The following is a 22,232-nucleotide window of genomic DNA, read 5'->3' on the forward strand; positions in this document are numbered from 1 at the left end:
TGGATATCAACATTTTAAGATGATAATAAGACTCATATCACTATATCTATATAATAACGACACATTGACCATCCATAGTTTTATCAAATTAGATAGATAGAACTATTCCAAAATACAAACCATCTAGTAAAGCAGACCATTTATTACATACATGAAGAAAGAAGGTATTTAATCCTAGTTACCTGGATTCTGAGGGTAGGCGGGGCCCCCGTTGATGTGGGGCTGCTGGGAGGAGACGGATGGTGCACGGCGATAAGTGCCGGTGGCCGACACCATGGAGGCCGAGGAGGTGGTGGAAGAGTTGTGGCGGGAAATTTGGCGGGAGATGGTGCCGAACTGGGACATTGGAATGGGGCCCAGGCCGGGTCCCTGAGGCACTGAGGCCGAGGATGTCCCCACTGCAGGAGAGGACGTTAAAAAAACGTTGTTTTAAGTGCCGACTTACTTAGAAGGTTATCAGTAGTTTGCACATACATTTTCAGTTTATTTCCATGCAGACTGTGAGTAAAATAATAAGCTGCTGCTGGAATGATAAGAGCATTTAAATTCAGGTTGCAAACACTACAGGGCTTAAGAGATAAAAAAAAAGAAAAAAGAAATGAACAAAAAACAATTTAATAAAAAACATTTATGCACTGCTCTAGTTTTCTTCCTTATCTTCCTGCAAAGGGCACACATTAAGTTAAAGTAAATTCAGTCCATATTTCAAGGAGTTACATAAATATAAAGATTAAGAAATGTTTTCCAGCTAAGATAACACGGTTCTTTTTATGTTTGTATTTGAAACCATCTAATAACTTAAGTTAAGTTAATGCACTACTGATAGTAAGATGTAGTTAACAAAGATGGATGATTTAATGCTACTAACCAAATCTAACTTTTAAGAACAAACATAAGGAACAGTTTTGACTCTTCAAATGTTTGTTCTTTTTCTTTAAATACATAAAAAACCTTGATTTGCAAACTGTTATTGTGTTGAGATAATATACTTGTTGGCCCATGACAGCTAATAGCTAACATTTATCGGCTATAATAATACTACTTATAATAACAACAACAACAACAACAAAAGCATAAATGTGCTATTATCTGCCTATAATCTATCGACCTGAATTCCCTAAATGAATGTCTTTACTAATTAAATATTTGATAAAGGTACATTTGTATGACATTTTATTGTATTATTAATAGCGTTGTCAGTCCAGAATTGATTCCCTTCTGTTTGACCTGATAAATGAGATCATGTTTGAGTGAGAAAAAATGCTCAGGACAAGAATAGACCAGAGTGGACAACTGAGGCCATTAGAGGACAAATGAATGTGTCTGGCTGCTGGGACTCACCTTGCCCCATACTGGGAGGGGAGGGGGTGGGAACTGCTATAGGGATACCGACTAAACTGCTTCCACTGTTCTCCCTGCCCCCACTGCCACCACTGCTGCCACTGCAGGGAGAAAGACACATTTAAGAAGAGTCAATGCGGTGATCATTATGTGCGAGACAAACCTAATTACATGACAGCGTTATACATAATACCATTACTCCCTCATATGTCATTCTGTCTCGTACTCTTGTCACTGTGGCAACAGATTTGCAGTTCCTGTGAATGCACCGTCTGGCACATTCACACATGAGTACTGGGCACAGATCTGGGAGTCACATTTGCAGTTACACAGTGTAACAAAAACACCACGAGAGCCAAGGCTTGTTTGGAGGAATCAAATTCGAAACCCAAAAACTAAAACTGCGGGAGTAATTACACTTTGCCTTTAAATGCAATTTTTAATGATGCTTTTGAGTTACATATTAGTGTATTTATCATACAAGCAATACAGATACAAGAAATAAACTATGCTTTCACAATAAAATCTTTTAAGATATAATGTGTGCCATGGAGTAATTTGCATTTTTAGGGACGTTTATCCCTAATTAATAGTAAGGCATTATTGAAAACAGCTGTGGGATAGTTTGCAAATGCAGGGTATAGAATGGCCTGGTAGTTTATTCAAAGTGTTCTTGGGCAAGTTACTTACATGTAACTCTAAATTGCTTCCGTAGGCATGACTACTGTATTGAAGTGTATGTAAGTTGCTTTGGATAAAAGCGTCTTCTAAGAGGTATACAATGACATGAAAAGACAATAATCAAGTCAATAATTGAAAATAACCATGTTACCTAAGTGCAGTAGTTAAACCAATGTAATAAGTTGCATTACATCCCTGATATTCACTTATTGGCGTGTATTGCGTTGCTTTCATCAGAGTAGAAAGTTGTCCAAATACCTAGTGATAATAAGATGAAATGTTTTTCCCAGGTACATTAACTCTGTGTTAAATGCAGGTATACGGACAGAGTGTGTGTGCTACCTGTGGGTCCTGGGCCTCTGGTTGAGCGAGGCTGTGCGTGCAGGACTGTTCTGGTTGCCCAGTCTGGCGGGGCTCGTCATGTAGTCGTTGGGCACCACTGGAGGCTTTACTGGCTCCAGGGTCTTGTAGGGAGTGTTACGCCTGGAAACAGATATAAACAGAGCCAAAGAGGACACCGTTTATTCTCAATGTTTCTATGAGTTGAGAGGGTCCACTTCTGGCTTTTACAGACACTGTTTACGGAACCATGGTCAGGTGGTCCTGGTGTTATAAACAACCATTGTGAAATGTAAGAATTGTCTTAAACTGACAGTATTAGAATGAAGAAGAACTAAATAACAAATGTTTCGTTATGTGAAAGAATATATTTAGTATTCTTGCACATATCTACTAAACACAAAAGTACAAACATTAGGCCACAAATACACATAAGGCCCAAAATACTTTATTAGAGAGGTGTTAGAGTTAAGTGGCTGCCATAGTTGACACCCTGGAGTACTTGGGATTTGGTGCCTTGCTCAAGGACACCTAGGCAGGTGAAAACATTTTTTCCCATCAGAACAGGGACATGAACCCAAAACACAACCTGTGACCATCTGGTGATCATCCTATGACCATCCAGTTCCCAAACCAAGTCCCTCAAGACTGAGGTACTGCCTGCCCCTAGCTAGCTGTATGTTCTTACCCTAGTGTACCACGACCAGCCATGGGGGGGCTCGGGGGTTTCTGTGTGGGTGGGGTGGTCCTGGAAAGTGTCCCTCCTCGTCCTGCTGCATTGTTCCCATGTTGCTAGAGGAGCAAAGACAAGTTAAAACATTGATATTGTATAATCATCCTGTCATCCTTGTTTACCATGCCAATGATTAAATCACTGTAAGAGGAGTCACTTAAACCTTTAATGGCCAAACTTGAATTTGTGTTACAAGAGTATCATGGAGAAATTGTACATGGAAAATAGGATGTAAATTGGTATATAGATGAAAATATAAAAAGGACATAGAAATCTGTAAAGATTAATAACTTCAAATGTTGAAGTTGAACCTATAGTACACTTATGGTAATGTTCACATCAAGTTTGTGACCTTGTTAAAGTGAAATGGGAAAAATAGAGATTCTGTATAATCATATGCTTTGTTTCCTTGTAATAAATTAGCCTTTTCTGGAATCATATTTGTTCCATGAAACCTTAACTCGTGTTTTTAACATTTGATATAATTGTTTATTTTTTATAAATGAAAGACTAGCAAGAGTTTTATCATGACTCACACAAGAAGATAAACATAACTATATCTTACCTTGGCCTTAAGCCACTGAGTGCAAGCGGGTAAAAGGGAAGACAGAAAACAAGACATGCTCATTGGTTAATGGTTTAGTTAATATAAAGGAAGTGGGAATTTTAAGCAGTATGCATGAACCTATTTTTCATTATTACATTTTTATATACAGTTACAAAAAAAGTTAAAAAAGCTTAATAAACAACAAAGTAGGTGAGTACAGAAAAGGAGTGAAAAACAGTCTGTAAAAAAAGTCTTGTTTGTTTACCAAACTCAATATTTGTCATATTATCTGTAAAAACAAACTCGGTCTGGGCTCATAATTATTTGTCTATGTTTCCTATTGAAACTCTGACACCTGCATGTTGTGTGTGTGTGACTTTACTCTGTGTCAGTGTCTAGACTTGCGTTATAGACTGTAATCAGAATAAGAATCACTTAAATAGCAACACACACTAGATATAATGAGCAGTACCTGACCTGCAAGTGGTTGTGCTGAGGCTTAAAGTGTTGGAAAAAAAAAAGGCAGGAAGGCGAGGTCATAAATAACAGCAGTGAGGTGTTCAGGCTGTAATGGGGCTGAAACCATGTCGCCCCGGTAACTGCCAGTAATGCCAATAAAGGCTGTTAAGGTGGAGGGGGTGAGCACAGTCATCCGTAAATGTGTGAATGGGTCTTTCCCCTGCTCGAGTCTGACTTCCCATCTATCCATGGGCGAGTTCCCCTGGTAATGTTGACGAAAGGCAAAAGGGGAGGGAATCACGCCTCGAGGGAAATCCACAAATGCCAGGAGGAAATAGACTGCTAATAAGATGGTATTGAACTTGCACACTAAAGCAAAAACACAGACAAACATTCCCACGCACAACGCTTTAATATACTTCTCAGAATATTGCACTCTTCTCACTAGGGTCTTATGCAATCGTGAGTATGAAATAATATCAGTCCTTATGAATTATTCACTAACGTGTGTGAGAGAGAAAGTGTTCTGGGAGGGAAATATGGATATGCATTTCCGTCTGTACCCAGCCAGACAAATGCACATCAATGAACAGAAATTCAGCCACAGACACATAAAACACATAAAAATCACAGAGAATTTCAAATGAACCAACCACAAGTCCTCAGATGTTTTCTTCCTGGCTAAAATGATGATCTTCATCGAAAAACAACCCAACTCGATCAAATGTAAGGTGCTGTCCTATAGAGTGGTGCAGTGATGACTTCCTTATGTGGGCTGACCGAATAGTTAGAATCGCAAGGGTTATCTTGACAAAAAGAAATGGGATTTTTCCATGGGATTTAGCAGATTACAATATTTTTCACAAACACGTTTATGATACTTGTCGGTAGTAAATAGTTAACGGTCGCATGACTTCATTTCATAACCGGAGAGTAGAGAAAAACATGAAAATCTTGTTGGCTTGCGTTAACCACATACCTTATTTCCGGCCTCTAACTAAAAACCCATTCAAAAAACCATTCACTTACAGATAAGGAAGCTTGGAAGTGCAAAAATGCTAACTTATTTTCAAGTTAAGAACTAATTTCTGCACCACTCTATCCCAGACTCAAAATAAGTCACTTCACAGATGTCTGAGTCATGTTTTTCTTAAGGATTGGCAGCATGATCGGCTGTTTTCTATGCATGTGTATATTTTCCAGCTTCTGGTCTGATCTGCTCTGATTTCTGCACAGATCCATCATCTGCAGCATCCATGAATGATGCTTCATTTGCATAGTGGGCCATGCCAAATCCGCCTCAGTGTGAGCCAGCTCTCTGAGGAGGGAACACTGGCTTTTTGAATTAAATCAGCGGATGTCTGAAAATCGGCAGACAGCCACTATCTCAATAGAGACAGACAGTGGGATGAGGAGTGCGACTCAAACAAACTGCGGAAATGTGTGACACCAGCACTCAATGCGCATTATGGTGTGTCTGCACATGCAACAACACACAGACTGTAGTATAAAAGAGGAGAAGAAGAAGAGGGGAGGTGGCGAGATGGATCATGGGGAGAGAGAATAAAACATTTAAGAAGGAGCCGGAAAAAGGTTGAAAGAAAATGTTCCCACAATTCAATAGAGAAAGTTGGGGTACAAAGAGGCCAAGATCTCTCACCCTCTTGCTTCTATACCCAAATGTCATTCAATTCCAGCTTGGTGAGTTGTAACGAGGCATAAACAAAAGCTCAGCCCCAGTCAGGTTCAGACTTCGGGTCTAATACTCGGGCGAGGGCTTGAAACATTTCTAGGTGTTTCTGTACTTAATTAACTAAAAGGCCAGCGTATTGATCGGCCTGCAGGGTGAGTGAATTATGAAAGGAGACGGTCGGCTTGTTCACATGGAAGTGGCGAGTGTGGACTTGACTAAGTGTGTGTTTTCCCGTCCAGCAAAATAGATTTACAGTGGAAATCAGGACGATACATCAAAGTAATGACTTTGGTATTTAGCTGCAACACTCTGCTTGCTGGAATAATGTGGAGGTGCATTTTAGAAAACCAGTAGCTTAATAGTAAAAAGAAACTAGGGTTAGGGTTGCTTTAAATATAAGTCAATTCATGCATTGAGATTAAGTTTGCTTGCACGGAAATCTGTTTTTTATACAGGAACAATAGATTTTTTACGACATAATGACCAATAAATGTCCTACTTTGACGCCATGTCCCACATCGTCCAGCAGCGTGTAGTCTATGGGCTTTCGAATATAGCGCACCGGCCGCTCCATGTTACCCGGGGCAATGATCTTGTGGGTGCGGGCTGTGTTCTTATTTGTGGTCAGGATGCCGATCTCTCGACGTGCCACCTTCTCCTTGTGGATATCCACCGTCTGCAGGAGAAAGAGAAACAAAGGGAAACATGAGTGGTTGAGTAAACAGACCTTTTTGGGTGTATTCCTCATATTGCACAACATTCTCTCAATGTATTGCAAAAGGTTTTGATAAGGGACATGCATGATTTAGAACCTTTCCCTGTTTTGTAGAGATTGGATTAATTATATTAAATGTCATTTCTTGAAATGTCATCCCCAGTGAGTATTAAACTAATTTGCTTTTGGTGAATACTTCCGCCATCTGTTTTGCATGAAAAGCCTCCCAGGGTCATAATCATCTCCCTCCCCTTACTTCAACACTGGTGAAAAAAAAAACTCACAAATTAGAAGAACAGCATGTTTTTATGTTTAACCTTTTTTTGAAAACCCAATTTAAAATGCTTGCTAGGAGCAACAATATGGTCACATTTGAAATTAAAACAGCTTTGGGGTCCCTCAGGGCTCTGTTTCAGGCCCATCATCGTTATATTATTATTACTGATATATTTACTATTTTCGCTGTATATTTATTGCTACCTTTCTAATATATTCAAGCATATTTATTATTACAATATTCCCTATCTTTTCAAGCATATTTGCTTGAATTACTGTTCATGGGCAAAATGATGTTGGCCTGTGCACAACTAATCTATATTTAATATCTGCTGCACTCTGCAATTACAGTTAAGCATTTCATTATTTGACCCTTTTAGTCTTTGTTGTGTGATAAAACAATTGGCATCAGAACATGTATTTACTGTGTATTAAAAAAAGATAATTATGCTTTATGAATGTCACACAGTTTATTCCTCTATGGCCTTTCAATTCCTGGCCACTCACTGTCTGAACACACACTCTGGGTTCATCCTTTGAACTTGTACTGACCCACTACTCTGCTCTATTGGCCTACACCCTGGGGCCCATTTGACGAGGCTCCCCTTTAACCCCTCGCACTGGGCGCACTTGGAAATACCAGTGACCTCCATTTCTTCTAGGATTACTGTCATTATTGCTCACAGCACCCATTCACAGCAGGCGCACTGCGGACCGGCCTTCAATTTATGAATGATAGATGAGACAGGAAGGAGTGAGGGATGACGGAATGGAGGGAGGGGAACCTGAGCGAAAAGGGTGGGCTAAAATTAAGGACTACGGGCGGCTTCATATCTGGACTACGAGGTCACCCTTGGGAGAAGAGTGCTGACGAGTGCAAGTGTTTCTAAGGCTCATGTGAGACATATAAGAATTAGGGCTGGGTGAATATGAAGAAAATCATATATGGTGGTATTTTTGATGAAATCTACAGATAATGGAATATTCAGAGTTATTAGACAACATCCTCTGGTTTTCACAATTCAGTCTCCTCTCTTTCTTTTTCCCCCTGATTTAATATACTATTTGTTACTTCCTTTATCCCCTAGAATTTGGGGAATGTAACAGAAATTGCTGGTAAATAGAGAAAACGACACCCCTTAACTGAAGGAAAGACAACACTTAGGATACCCAAAATCAAAAATGATATAACATATTTTATAAAGAGATAAATATAATACTAATATATTGCCCAGTCCTAATATAAATCCATTATAGTGAAGGGGCGGGTTTGGCTCAGGAGGTAGGTAGTTTGGTCCCCGTCAAGTCAAAATGTTGCAGTGTCATTGGACAAGATAATTAAGCCTACATTTCTCCTGATGACATGGCCAATGATGAGTAAATGTGTGTGAGTGTGTAAATGTTAGTATTACTGAGATGGCACCTTAGGGCAGGTTCTGCCACTATAGAATGGTAATTCGTATTTCAAAGTGATTTAAGGGGTCACCAAAACTGGAATATCGCTATATAAATGTACACCATTTACGTGATTATGATCATGCAGTACAATTGGTGTACACTGGGTTGTATGATTGTAAGAGACTAATTGAAATGAAATGAAACATATGAGTCTGTGTGTGAATGTATCTGAGGGTATTTTTTAAGTTAAAAGTGTGAGTGCGAGACCCACACACAGCAACAAGGTCACGAATCAATCACCACTCAGACATCTTATTCAGCCGACCCGACAGCACTCATATTGGAGTTATGCATAGAAACCTATCATGGCTTCCGGTTGAGAAACGTCTGCAATCTCGTGTTATCACTTTTCTAAAAAATGTCCAATTTAGCAAAAAACCACTGTATTTTTATGATCAAATAGTTTATACAAGAGACGAGCATGACCATAGGACTAGACAAGCTACATCAGGCCATCTACTGGCACCTAAACCCAGGACCAATCTTCTGAAATCTTCTGTGACTTATAGAGCTATAAAGGAATGGAACTCATTGCCAAACTACCTCGCTGAAATAGAGTCCAGAGTCTCTTTCAAGAAGAGATTGAAGGGCCATCTACTAATAACCATGTACCCTTGTGAGCTGTGATCCCTAATTTAATCTGATCTCATGCTTTGTACTGGTGGGTGTCTTGTGCACTCATCCTTGGCTGAGATTGAAGTTGTAAGTGGATGAGATTGTTGATGATGTGGGAAATTGTTGATGATATTGGTGATGTTGTTAATGTTGTTAATATTGTTAATGATGTCAGGAGTTATGTCTTGAATGTTTTTGTATTATTGTTGTATTATTGTTGTATTGTTTTAAGTGTCGGACCCCAGGAAGAGTAGCTTTTGTCAAGAGCAAAAGCTAATGGGGATCCTTAATAAACATAAACATAAACAGCTTCACTGCTGGAGATGAAGAGTCCAACGGAGAAATTGAAAGTCTGATCAAATCAGGTGTTGTGAAGTTGACCTGCTCTTAGTTAACTCTCTCTGTGGGTGTGACGTGAGGTCTGTGTGCCGCATGTGAGAGATATATATAGAGAACATGCTAGGCTCTTTTTTTAAGGAGAGGAAACTGAAGCGACACGCCCAACTTCAGCTGGGAAGTAAAGAAGATAAAAAAAGACCCGCCTATTTCCTGCCATTGAGAGGCGAGAAGAGGTGGAGTGCAGATTAGAGAAAGCGAGAAGAACAAAACCCGGAAAGGATAGAAAGGCACTGACTGTTTGAAATGGACGAGAAAATATAAAGAGAAAATGCAGTAATGTAAAACTAGAATCTGATTTGTGTGGGCTGTCATGATCAAAAAGGAAAAAAAGTTGAACATTTTAGGGCTTAATTTTAAGACGACATCTTTCTATGCACACATCTAATTTTCAATTGAAGAAATTGAGTTTGGTGACTTTGTGCAGTAGCGTTGAATAATGGAAGTTTGTCACAGTAGTCAGTTTCCCTTGTGAATTATTTTATTGTTTATCCTCGAGGATATTTTTTCTACGAGCTGAATTATCCACAGAAGTCTTTTTCTCTTAAAAACAAACACAATGGGTGATTATACCAATTAAATACACTGATTAAAAACATGTTATGTTTAAAATCAATGTTTATCAAACCTACTTTGGCAGATGTCAATGTTTGCTTGAATCGTTTCTTTGAGAAATTAAGATAAGATCCAGAAGTCAGATGACGTGTATCCTGAACATGAAGTCAAAAAACACAAAATAATCTATGTGTATTGTCAAAAATCTGGCTTTAAAAAAGTATAAAGAGTCCGTTTATTACCACTTCGGGCAGACCAATGACATATGACGCCATGATTATAAAGTTTGGGATAATGGAAGTACAAAACTCAACAAATATATAACATAGGTCTAGTTGTTTTTTGACATTTTAATGCAAAAATGTGTCATTGCCCATATTATGTCAATACTGTAATACCATTAAAGTACCATCTAAAATGACTCTTGAGGAGAAATTGAAGCAGCGTTTCAGGGGGCGTGGAACATTTCTTTAGGGGTTGACTGCAGCCTGGCAGCTTTATTTCAGAATTTCCTTTTAACGTACATTATGAAAAAGGAAGTTATCAAAATGAGGTAATCTTTATGAATTAATTGGACGCAATAACTGTTACCTAATCATGGATGACAGACCTCTCTATGCCCTTCCTCTGCTCTCAATCTAATTTGTTTGCAATATCTTTACTCTAATAAACATCTGCTCAACCTCTGAACTGTGTTTGTGAGAGCAGATGGTACATCTGTTATTTTCACTGCTGGATCTACATCGAAGTTTTATCCAAATAAATCTGTGTTTCAGCAAATAGTAAGTCTCTGCAGTAGAGTCGGAACAAGTTTTTTTACTCTTGTTGGATTGTTTTTTGGCAACAGGAAATTATGATGCAGTCTGTATCAAGGCGTGTCAGCAGATGTGTGTGATTTCATACATCAATGATCTCATATATGGCTCGGTAACAAGTCTACCGAGTCAGCCAGCAGACATCATGTTCCCTAATTATGAATCGCAAGTGTCCGCATCTGTGCTATTATCGTTTTGTGAACATTCGGATGTTATTCTAGGTACATTCTGCACTTGAGAGGATTTAGCGGGTTGAAATGAAGCAGAAAGAGGCACAAGTGGGTCATTGAGCTGATGGATGACAACTTCTGAGAAATACGTGAACAGATGAATCAGAAAACAAACTGGCAAACAGCAAGGAGGAAATGGAAAAGACCAAAAGAGACTCAGGGGAAGGTATCGCAACTGAATCCCAAGCACTTTTGTCGGTCACACGGAGAGGAGAATAATTTCTCTGCTTTGATTAAACACGTTGTTTTGCATTTAGTCACATTTCTTGGAGGAGTTTGTGACAGCCTCCTTCGCTTTAGGCTTTTAAATCCTACAGAGATGGGGCTTGGATGTGGCAGCAAGGTTTGGCTGCTACCTTCGCTCTCTAATCCCATTTGAACTCTTTAGAGTAACCAACCCAGGCTAAAGAAAACACCTGGCACAAGTTAGAATGCATTCCCTTGGACATATCCCTACTAGAATAATACATTCAAGCCCTTTATGAAATGCATGTTAAAGTCAATTCACTTTTCCCTTGATTTAAAAACTTGATTCCAACGCATCTGTGTGAAGGATCAAATTTGAGACAGCCAAAATGATTGTTTCTTGTGTGTTTAAGCCTATATAGTCTGTAAAACGTATTTAAATTATTATTACTGTAATTATTTTTTAATGACATTTTCACTGAAGATGTCCCCTATCTTTGCAATCAATGCAATTCTGAATGGGTTTTGACGTCAATTATTTTGTTAAACACTGAAGATGATAACATTAGCTTCAAACCATGTCTGTTTAATCAGAACTATTTTATTAGAATCAAAAACGAATATAATAAAGCAGCCAGCGTTTATCGAAGCTCATTCAACCATATCTATTGGATTGCCTTGTGTAAAGCGTTGATGGAAATCCGGAAAGGAAGCTTCTTCCAATAAACAGGTGTAATAAAAAAAATAAAAAACTTTGATGATGCATCCTGTTAGCTTTCATACTGCTCTAGTATTGTGCAATTTAGCTTCACTGGAACAGTCATATGGAAAGGAGACATTGTAAATGTATAGTTCTACTTTTACTGCTATGGCAAGTTAAAATGGCTGCTTTGAGAAAAAAGGTTTGATGTACTGTAAGTTTCTCTAAAGGATAAGTTAAAAAAGAAAGTAGAAAGAAAGTGAGGTCATAGAAAACTATTTCTGCTAAAAGTTAGCAATGATTGAGAGTCAGACCTAAACATTTCAGATGTGTGTATCTCAGACTGCACTGTAACTTGTATTCATGTACCTTTGTTATTCATGTTTTATTATCTTTGCTTTTAAATGAGTGTTTTTAAATGCCATTTTATAATATGTTTCTTAATGCTCTTAAAGGTGGGGTATGTAATTTATTTCAGAAACACTTTTTGTTATATTCCATGGAATGCTCTTAACATCCCGATAGCAATGAATATATGAAATGCTTTGACAATAAATACATACAAAAAATGTCATCTGTGGAAGCCGTGGCGCTGTAAAAAGCACGACCAATCATCTGTGCCGGCCCGGCTAAAATAACTGGATGGCCTACCTGCCTGTCAGCCTTCCATCTCGTGCACAAACTTATCTCGTGCCCTCATTGGTCATGTGCGCGTTTGTGTGTGTTGGAGGAGGGGCTCTATAAGGAAGTCTGAAGGAAGGGGCAGATTTTTTCCGGTTGTGTACTTTCAAATTCGAGCTGGTTCCTCCAAAATTACACACCCCACCTTTAATGTATTTCATTTTTGTAAAGCACTTTGAATTGCCTTGTGTTGAAAGGTGCTATATAAATAAACTTGCCTTGCCTCTAATTGACAAGAGGTAAAAAAAAAAAAAGCTTTCAGTAGCGACTACAGTCAAGTGCCAATACTGACTTAACCGTTTCTGTTCTGCAATATTATACATAGCCCTATAGAGCTATAGGATCTGAAGCAGAAATATCAAAAGGCCATCTAAAGGATCAATACAATACTTTATCTTCTGTATCCTGCACCTAATTGTACTCCATCCTGCAGCCTGTGGAGTAAAGCAGGAGCTAGAAATGCTAACCAGGCAAAAGAGAGCTGGCGTCAGGATTTTACTTCATCCCTGACCGGCTTAATGAAGCACACGGGGGGGACCGGGACATTCACTGGCTGACAGGCAGGGTGGCCGCACACAGAGAGAAAGAGAGAGGACTGCTGATGAAGCAAGAGCGACTGAAGAGCGGCTGTGGAGCTCCAGCATGATCCATGCCGCTGCCATGTCTGTCTGTCTTTATAAAGCGTGAATGGGCCATTGTGCTCTTTGGTGTTATGACACAGATTAATGCCAGCAGGTTTGTATTTTATTGTACTCTAATAGGTTTCGTTTTGAGATGACAATCCCCAAAGCCCACACCTTGATCCAGCAATATCCCCCATGGAAGGAATGGAAATCGTGTGTGAATAAAAAAAGTATTTCTGTCAGAGATGAGGAACTGGTGGTCAGTGTGACATGATGACTGGTATGGAAATGTACTTTATGATTTATGGGTAACAGGTAAAAATAGAGGAGGTTTTGTGTTTGCGGTAACATCCAACAGCATCAAGAAGCCAATTAAAAGTCGAAAACACAGGGAGATGTCATACGGATATGACTAAATATGCTCTATAAACTATAATGGCCTGCCTCTATCGTAGGCTTGTTTGGAATAAAGGCCTTGTTCTATATGCAGATGAGGACGCAATAACCTCAATATTGCAATACCACGTTATTGATTGACAAGCCAACAGGAAGGAATGACAAGCACTCACCACAACTACTAAATTAAAGTTTTTTTTTTTTTTTTTCAACTAGCAGACGAGGTTGAACATTTTTTTTTCTGGTTGCCAAGAGTTAGAAATTGTTCAACTTAAAACACTGTATTTGCTACTGTCCCGTTTACCCAGCCTTCTTATCACAGTGGAGGATCACATTCTACATGTACAAGTGTTGGTGGCGGAACGAACACACAGATTGGCAGTTACTTCCTCTAAACCTATGAACTTAAGACTTTTATATCCAAACAAGGGCCAAAGCAAGTATGGAACATTTGCTTGTGCGGATACAAAGCATCTAAGCTGTAAAAAAACAAACACTGCACCTTTAATTATCTTCTGTTTTCTGCATTTAACAATACACAACTCTTCAATCGATCTTAAAACTGTGTCTACTTGTCATTTAAATGTCAACAATATACATACCAATAGCCTAACAACAAACCTTATTATATTAAACAAAAATCTGAAAAGTATATCCAAAAACAAAACTGTTCAAATCAATCAATATCTTTAATCTCAGGGGGGAAATCCTTTACTGTGACACCCCTACCTGGGAGATGTGGTTGATGGAGGACTCCATGCGTCGCAGTTGCGAGGCCTGGATGTCCAGCAGCTGCAGCACATTGTTAGCTAAGGCATTGATCTGGTAGGCCACACTGGCCAGAGACTGGGTGGTGTAGGCCTTGGTCTCCTCCAGGGCCTTCTTCTTGTCTTGAGCCTAGCGGAGAGAGGAAACAAAAACACCGAAAGTCAGACAAATATGTAGAGGGAAGTGTTGGTAGACGAAAGGGAGTAGTTGGCAGAGGGAAGTAAGGTATAAGCTCCAATAGAGTAGTGCAGGAATGAGCCCTAAAACCAAGAAATGATTTAGCATGGGAGCTAGCTTTTTACCACATTCAGTTACCTCGTCTTGAAGTCAACGTTTTATTGAACGTGTTTTTCAGATGTTGTTGACACAAGCTTCATAGACTTTTACGTTTTGTTAAATACCCCACTCGTTAATGTCCAAAGCTACTACGTGTCGTATAAAAATGCATGACTAAATGAGATAACGTCATCACGTTGAACACAAGTCCACCTTAAGCTTAGCGGTGTTGAAGTAAAGTCATGTAACCGGGATGTAGTTTGCTTATAGCCAACGTTAGCTTTTTACGGCTAGCTATTGCATTTACACTTCAAAAATATCATTAAAGTAGTGTTATATATTGAGATAAGCCTGCTAAACAAAACATGTAAGTATCATGAACGTGTTTGCCTACAAAACTGCACCATTCTATCAAGCTCAAAAGGAAATGCTACAATATCATCCCAATCAGTTGTGTGATCAGTGAATAAGAGGGCAGATTTCCACAGAGAACTATATTTGACATGTTTATTCTCAGCTGTACTGCGAAGATCTGAAGGGAAAATGAACAAGAGTTCACGATTCTCAAAGGAAATGACTTTGTGGAAGCAAAGCAGCCTTGAATTGGACAACAATAACTTTCGAATAACCCAGATGGGCAACATGGGACAGGTGCACGGTGGGAGCTGTGCCCAGTGAGCAGGAATGCCAAGACATTTCCTAGGATCCCAAATCTCCACCCGGCTGCGTGAACCATCTGTTTCTGGAGGCCTTTAAATAGCGAAGGGACCGAATGGACATAGTTATAGTTTGGAAACAAAACAGTGATAATGGAGCAAATGGAGCCACACCAACAGGGTACAGTTGGTCTTTTGCAAAAAACATGAAGCAGTATTACAACTAGGGCTGTGCAATTAATCGTATTTTAATCGCAATTACGATTTTGGCCTGCCACAATTACGAAAACAACATAATTGAAAAAACCAAACAATTATTTTGCTTTGCTAGGTTGTGACAGTGCACTGCAACATATTTGATCTAATTTATTTTTGGTCTAATTTATTTTTATTTATCATATTTATATATGTTTAGTAGCTTGTGGAAGTGCGCTCCAAAATATTTGTTGATCTTGTTTATTGGTATTTATTATTTTGATATTATTTATTTAAATGTAATATAAATGTATCATTTATTTTTATTTTTATTTTATTGGTTTTTCAGTTGAATTATACGTTCAGGGTAATCAACAGTTAAAAAGATACTGTTCAAATTATTATTTGTATTTGTTTTAAAGGTCCCATGTCATGGCCATTTCCACTGATCATAATTCCATTGTTGAGGTCTACTAGAATAGATTTACATTGTTCAATTTTCCAAACTCACATTGGTTTCTCATACAGCATCTCTGTATAGTATGTGTATTCACTCTCTGTCCTAAACGACTGGTTGGAGCTCCTGCCCCCCCCACTCCCTGTGAGCCCACTGTGCTCTGATTGGTCAGCTCGCCCACTCTGTTCTGATGAGTCTACCACCGTTACAGCGGAACATCAGTGATTATGTTTTACAATGGCGTGGAAAATGACACCAGTAATGACAAACAGATGAGAATGTTGCGTGGGGTCTGGGTGCCGTGTTGGCGGGACGTTGCGCGGCTCGCTGCTGTGAGGAGCGGACAGGGTGAGCTGGGTGGGGTCTGCGAGACAGCGAGACATCGCAAATGGACGCGGGAAGGGGTGGATGCTGAGGGGGCTGCAGCACCCCCATCTGCGAGGCTCCACTAGCACCCTCTTATTATTTTCAATATGAATAATTCCATAAATGTATTTTTTTCATTGATAAATTCCTCATTACGCGTTTTTAATAAAAAAATGCCAACCAAAAGTTAACAAAGTACGTTGTATTCATTTTAATCAAGATGTATGGAATGTGTATAGTATGTCATGTATGTAATCCCCAACCTTATATACTTTTTTAATTGATATTTTCAACATAAGGAAAACATATATATGCCATATAGCCTAAATGTACTCTGTATTTGACACATGGCAGCTACTAATTTCTAATAATAATTGAATAATTGTTACTATTTCCTGTTCTTATGCTAAGCTTATCTAATTATCTTTTGGCTGTAGTTTAATACTTAATGGACCGATGCCGTGTCAATACCCCCATCTAACACTCCCCAAAAAATGTTTTTAAAATGTCAAGCTATTCCTTTAAAAGCCTGACCCAGTTTGATCTATAACTGTATCTTAAGCTTATCAGTCACTTTGAATATTTTCCTATCCATAGGCTCTAATCCAAAATCATATGAATGCCACAAAGACATCAACCATGATCTGCCAGCTGTTACCTGGCAACAATTTGGTCCGTGTGTGGTAACAGGAGGTTAACAGCCTGCATCATGTCACCAAAAAGGGCCATCTGCCCACCTGGAAACCACCTGCAGCCCCGAAGTCTTTAGTATCGTAAATCTTACTGAATGTGATGTCTTTCACAATGCCTGTTTATTGTATAATGTAGTAAATATGCTCAATGACAGACTGTGCCACCTTATCCTGACTTATTTGCCATTGCATACTAAAATTAGGGAAAAAAAACATAAATGTACCAGCTTTAGTGTGGTTTGCAGAAATCCCCAGGTATGCTGACTAATGTTTCCAAAGCCATGTACACAGACTACTGAAACTGATTGCAAGGAGCCACTTGACTGAAGGATATATATATATAAACATGCTTATTACACGGCTTAGGTGAATACTCGATTCTGTATACTGATTCTCTCTCCTTTCTTTCTCCTGCTTTCAGATATTATGTTTCATATTAAGCTTACAAAAGGCTTCTTCTAAGAGTTTCACTTGGAACTTCTTTTTTGTGAGACTCAACTTTAACAGTGCACTGAAGTAATGCAATTTCTGGGTGCCAGGTCATACTGAGCTCCAGGTTTGACACCTTCCTGAACCTCATGAGTCATGATGAATGGCTGTGAGTTAGAGGGGTATCATGTGAGCAGCCGGGGGTGAGGAATTCTGAGGGGGTCAACATCAGGGAAATATTAAGTACATCCATGGGTTTCCATCTAACACCCCTTTACTCATACATCTTTTTATAGAGTGGTGTAAGAATATAATGCGGAAATCTGTTGGAATTTTGGCACTTCAGGTTCACTGGTCCCGAACTGTCAACTGTTTTTTTAAAAGATTTTGGTTAGATTCCTAAAATAATGTTTTGCAAGCTTACAAGATTTTCATGTCTTTGTTTTACGACAATATCCAAAGCCAATAGCCGCTTTCACACCAAGTACTTTGCCGTACTTAGTGCCAGCACTTAGTGCCCCGGCACTTAGTACCCCAGGGCACTAAGTACAGATCGCGTTCACACCGGAATATGTTCCCTGAGGGAAGATTACGCAAATGAGCCGCTGACGTCACTTCGTCTTCTTCTGCTTTGGGTTTACTGGCAGGCCGCAAACAACTTCACGGCGTATACTGCCGCCCAAAATCCCCGGCCGGAAGTCCCCGGAGTTGGGGACTGGCTTCAGTAGAAGCTGCTGGGACTCCCAGCAGCTTCCACTGAAGCCTTCCGAGTAAATCGCCAGAACGCCGACACCTCCTCATCACTCCACCGCTCCCATGTTTTATTTTGTGTTTCCATAAGTTATTCTCTCTCCGTTGGTGCGCGGGGCTAATGCTAATGCTAATAATGCTAATGAGACAAATACAATGGCGGCTTCACACAACTTTTCAGAGTTTTACGGGGCGTAGTTTTCAATTCGCCCAGCCAATAGAAATTGGTACTTTTTTGGTACTTTTTTGGTACCACCTCTCTAGCAGGCACTAAAAATGGGGGTAAAAGTTCCCGGCACTAAGTACTCTTTTTGGTGTGAACGCAACATAAGGGGTACTAACGGAACTAAACGGGAAAAGTACGGGGAAAAGTACTCCGGTGTGAACGTGCCATATGTGTCATAAAAAACTATGGTTGCTAACATGTGGCCAAGTGAGACCACTAAAGGTCAAAAAGATTAACCTTAGCAGCATTTAGCTTAGCGGTGACGTGAAGTCATGTGACTGTCTTGAACGTTGGCTTTTTACTTCTGAAAATTGCATTTTCGTTTAAAAATAATAATAAGGTATTGTTAATATGTTGAGATTATCATGCCGATCAAAAAGTGTAAGTATGAATACTTGTTTGCTATTGAGCTATTTTTCTGATAAAATTCAAAAGCCAATGGAAGATTGAAGTAGAGGGAGGCCTTGAACTGCTAACAGAAATACATCATCCCTGAAGCACTAAATTGAGAGGAACAACTGTTTCTCTTTAACTTGGAAACCAAAACTGATACTGGCTGGTCGATCTAAAAAGTGCCACTCTTACATATTGATTTGCACGTTTTAGGTTTTGATATGCAAAGCTCACACTTGAATAATATTAAAGTGGTGTTCATTTTAAGATCCAGCATTTTTGAACGGGTCAATCCAAAAACAGCACTGTTCAATGTTACACCAGATATCATAGAGGTGCTATTTTGGTATACAAAGGCATTTCGAAGGGTACTAACAAAGCAGAGTTCTTCTTTCATGCCACCAATCATTTTGTCGGCGACAGCTTTTCAAATGGATTACTTATATATATATCTAATCTAAGAATAAAACTCGTATTTTTTCCAGCATAGGAGTAGATTTACATATCAAGGCATGCACTGCCTGGGTGTTATTTTGAGCAATTTTTGGTATGCAGGTCAATGGTGAATGCATAAACTGCGTTTTTTAAATGTTAAACTAAGAATAGTGTTTAGAACATAGTTACATACATCCAATAGTGCACTAATGTACCGCTTCCTCACTCTTAACTCCCTGTTGTGATGGTCCAGTGTGTTCTTATGCATGCACAATCCGAGTTAATGTTTTTACTGTCCCTGAAGAAATTGTCATGCTGCAGCACTAACATACAAGCATCTTCAATATTCCAGGCAATATTGTAAATATTGCAGAACGTGAATGAGACTACATTACATGGTATTGGAAATCACCAGAGATGCATTACATTACATGTTACTTGTTCGACGCTTTTATCCAAAGCGACTTACATACTCAATACTGTGGACAATCCCCACAGGAGCAATTTGGGGTGAAGTGTCTCAGGGACACAACAACATGCTGACTGCAGTGGGGTTTGAACCTGTGCTCCCCTGATCCGAACATCAACGCACTAACCCACTACGCCACACGCCCCCCTGTAAGCGTATGATAAGCACCATGCATCCACTTCTCATAAATATATTAAGAAACAACCTAAGCATATTAAATAGTATAGGATGTGGTCAATGGAATAACTTAATTTTCTCAAAGAAAATAAACCCCTGTGTGTTGCCTACAAATGTATATCTTCCTGACAAATCTTACAAGATTTAAATGGGGTTAATTAAACTTATTTGGACTTATTTGCATAAGTGCAGCTCTTTTTAAAAAAAACTGTATATTCTGGACCTTTAATAATATCATGGCACTCATACAATATACACAGTATCATGTATGGCTGTATTACATGTTGGGTTTACAGACATGGGTAATCAGATGTCATGAGAAGGGACATTATTTTTTTTTGGACAGTTGTGCTAATTTCCTGCCCTGCTTCTTGCAGTTTAATACTGCATTTGAGGGCATTATGAATCAGAATTTTTGGGGGTAAAGGATGCATATTTCCTCAGATTGTTAGGTTTTTATCCAATAGTTTCTGAATGAACACCAGTACATTTCTCCCTAGGGTCAAGCTAGGTGTTTTCACAAGATGTAGTCAACCAAAATTATAATTTAATTTCCATCCAATCATCAAAATTACTGAAATGTTAAACATCCCCTAGGGAACATGTAAAAAAAAATCAATAAATCAGCCATACGGTTTAACCTCTAACCCACTGCTTCTAATAATAGACACGTTTAGCAACAGAAGATATGACATTTCCACCGAACTAACCACAAAGGAAGTAACTGTGAGAGACCTAAATAAAATGTCATAACAGCAATACCTTTGAGCTTAATATTAAAGTTCTCGGGTAACTTTCTGCACAATAATACAGTATATAAGCAGTGTAACCTACATTGCTTTCTCACCACCAGAGTCAATAAAAAAGACCATGCTGGAGCACAGTAGCGTTTCTGTCAACAGACGCTGCTGTTCACACCACATCATTTAACCTAGTGATGATATATGTTAGCTCACACTCCACTTTAACTGAAACAATTCTCACTGTGGCAATGTAACAGAGCGATGAGATTTATTGTGAGGGACTCTTCTGGCTAGAAATCTTCCAAATTGTTTCAATATTTTATACGCGCTAGGCCATGGATCATTGAGATTTTGTCTGATGGAGACCCCCAAGAAGACCCCCAATCTGGAAAATGTTGGTGTTTGCTGCTACACATATAACATTATTTTGAAGGTGTATTACCCTCTTTAAAACAGTTACTTGCATTAAATAAATAGATCATTAATCAAACGTGTTCACACTGTGCTTCTGATTCATACTTTCCCTAACACTGATTTAGCATTCAATCCTAATATGCAAAAAGCAGCAGACACCTGCACCTCAATGCATTTGATTACAAGCAAATGATCCATTAACATGATCTGGAGCCATGTTTTCAGCACTGTAGCAGCAAACACATGATATGTCTGCATCATGAGCAGCTTTACTACACATCTAGGTCGTTTTTTCCCCCTAGAAGTCTATGAGGACTTGGCCCACATAATGATATGCACTAATAATAAACAACTTACAGATCCTAATGTTAATGGCTAATGGGAAATCGTTATAGCATGACTAGTGAGTAGGGTAGTAGTAGTATGGTCTGTACTAAACATGCTACAGTTAAAACCAGTTCATAGGGACTAATGGTATGTTTCTAAATGCTTTTCGAGGGTAATAACACACACAAAATGTTACTTACAGTGTTGGAACTGTTAGTTTTTACATTTTTCACGAGTAACAATGTCTCTTTAAAGGTTTCATTGGCAGTGTTTGCTTTATAACGCTGTTATGTGGACCAAACGCCTGTCATGCAAAAATGGAAAATGAACGCTAATGTCGAAATGTATAAAAATGCAGGGGGGAATATTATTTTGTCAGAGGTACCTATCAGAGAATGTGACAAAACCACTTGGTCATAACAACGACACACCCTCTGTAAGCCCCCAGCAGCCTTCAACACACAGCCTTTAAATGTGAGCACGTCTCCGGTAAACCGCAAGGACTAGCTAAAAAAGAGAAAATACCGAAATGCAGCCATGCCTGATAACACTGCACTAAGCCACGACTGAATTATTATACCGGGAGAAAAGGCCACTACGTGTAGTTAGCGGTTTTAAGGATCCCTTTCGTTGCGACCAGCATTTCCTGTCCCTGTGGTTTCACTCACTTCTACTAAAGCACCGCAGACACGACGGAGAGAGCGGATAAAATTACCACATTTAACGGTGGTTGGGCATCTCTTACCTGAACATAATTGTTTTCACAGTATTCCGCAACCTTGGACAGGTTCTGGTAGCTTTCCACAAGCGCTCTTTTACCGGCAGGGATTTCCTCCTCTAATAGCATTTGTAGCTCTGCCATCTTACATCCCTTTGCATTTCTCTCCTCTCTCTGTCCTTTTCATTGAGGCGAGGCGGTGATGCTCTGGTGTGTCGCTGAGAGAGGGGCTCCCCCGCCTGGCATTGTGGGGCCGCTGGCCTCCGATTCACAACAGCCTGTGACAAATGGCAGCTACGTCA

The 22,232-nt window shown here is 39.3% G+C and overlaps 1 protein-coding gene across 4 annotated transcripts in view; it reads right to left on the reverse strand.

The window, feature by feature from the left end:
* LOC117488467 (abl interactor 1-like) overlaps positions 1 to 22,212 on the reverse strand; it is a 31,381-nt gene extending 9,169 nt beyond the window's left edge. For 2 of the 4 annotated variants that reach the window (XM_034137380.1, XM_034137378.1), the window contains exons 1-8: positions 21,958 to 22,212; positions 14,169 to 14,336; positions 6,293 to 6,469; positions 3,660 to 3,674; positions 3,050 to 3,153; positions 2,365 to 2,505; positions 1,342 to 1,442; positions 183 to 398 (exon numbers count right to left, since the gene is read on the reverse strand). In XM_034137380.1, coding sequence (XP_033993271.1) covers positions 183 to 398; positions 1,342 to 1,442; positions 2,365 to 2,505; positions 3,050 to 3,153; positions 3,660 to 3,674; positions 6,293 to 6,469; positions 14,169 to 14,336; positions 21,958 to 22,074 — 1,039 coding nt within the window. In that variant the 5' untranslated portion in view covers positions 22,075 to 22,212. The remainder of the gene's footprint in view (positions 1 to 182; positions 399 to 1,341; positions 1,443 to 2,364; positions 2,506 to 3,049; positions 3,154 to 3,659; positions 3,675 to 6,292; positions 6,470 to 14,168; positions 14,337 to 21,957) is intronic. The other 2 variants (XM_034137382.1, XM_034137379.1) reach the window with 1 other exon arrangement.
* Positions 22,213 to 22,232: the final 20 nt, after the last annotated feature.

This window comes from Trematomus bernacchii, unplaced genomic scaffold, assembly GCF_902827165.1.
Source record: "Trematomus bernacchii unplaced genomic scaffold, fTreBer1.1, whole genome shotgun sequence".
Taxonomy (NCBI): domain Eukaryota; kingdom Metazoa; phylum Chordata; class Actinopteri; order Perciformes; family Nototheniidae; genus Trematomus; species Trematomus bernacchii.